At 60.2% G+C, this 417-nt stretch overlaps 1 protein-coding gene across 1 annotated transcript in view; it reads left to right on the top strand.

Annotated features, from left to right (window-relative positions):
* LOC119592960 overlaps positions 1-417 on the top strand; it is a 27,392-nt gene that overhangs the window by 25,470 nt on the left and 1,505 nt on the right. The window contains 2 exon segments of the mRNA XM_037941848.1: positions 92-164; positions 166-413. Of these exon segments, the coding sequence (XP_037797776.1) occupies positions 92-164; positions 166-413 (321 nt within the window).

The following is a 417-nucleotide window of genomic DNA, read 5'->3' as shown; positions in this document are numbered from 1 at the left end:
CGCACTTCCACACACATTTTCTTTGTCCTCACTAAAGTGACCATTCCTTCCCCTCACCTGCCCCTCCTCACCCCTGACGCCCTTCCCTCAGCGACCAGAGCGACGACCTGAGCGCCCCCAGCCGCGACGCCCTCGCCAAGCTGGCGGGGCTGACGGGCGAGGGACGGTGCGAGGCCGCTTATGCCCGCTGCCCTGGGCGCCTTTCACCCAAGATGGCCCTGGGCGTCATCTTCAAGGAGCTTGGCGTGTCTCCTGGCCATAATCATGGCCACTGGGCCGGCGCAGCAAACAACGTCACCAACAGCATCGAGATGTAAGCAGAGAGACGGAGGCAGGGACGGGCGGCGCGACCCAAGAAAAAAAGAGGGATTGCTGATGAGGAAGAAAGTGGAAAAACAGCAAATCATCAGAAAACTA

The sequence above is a fragment of the Penaeus monodon genome, chromosome 31, assembly GCF_015228065.2.
Source record: "Penaeus monodon isolate SGIC_2016 chromosome 31, NSTDA_Pmon_1, whole genome shotgun sequence".
Classification (NCBI taxonomy): Eukaryota; Metazoa; Arthropoda; class Malacostraca; order Decapoda; family Penaeidae; genus Penaeus; species Penaeus monodon.
The sequence above is the reverse complement of the archived record's forward strand: the minus strand, read 5'-3'. Positions and strand labels throughout refer to the sequence as shown.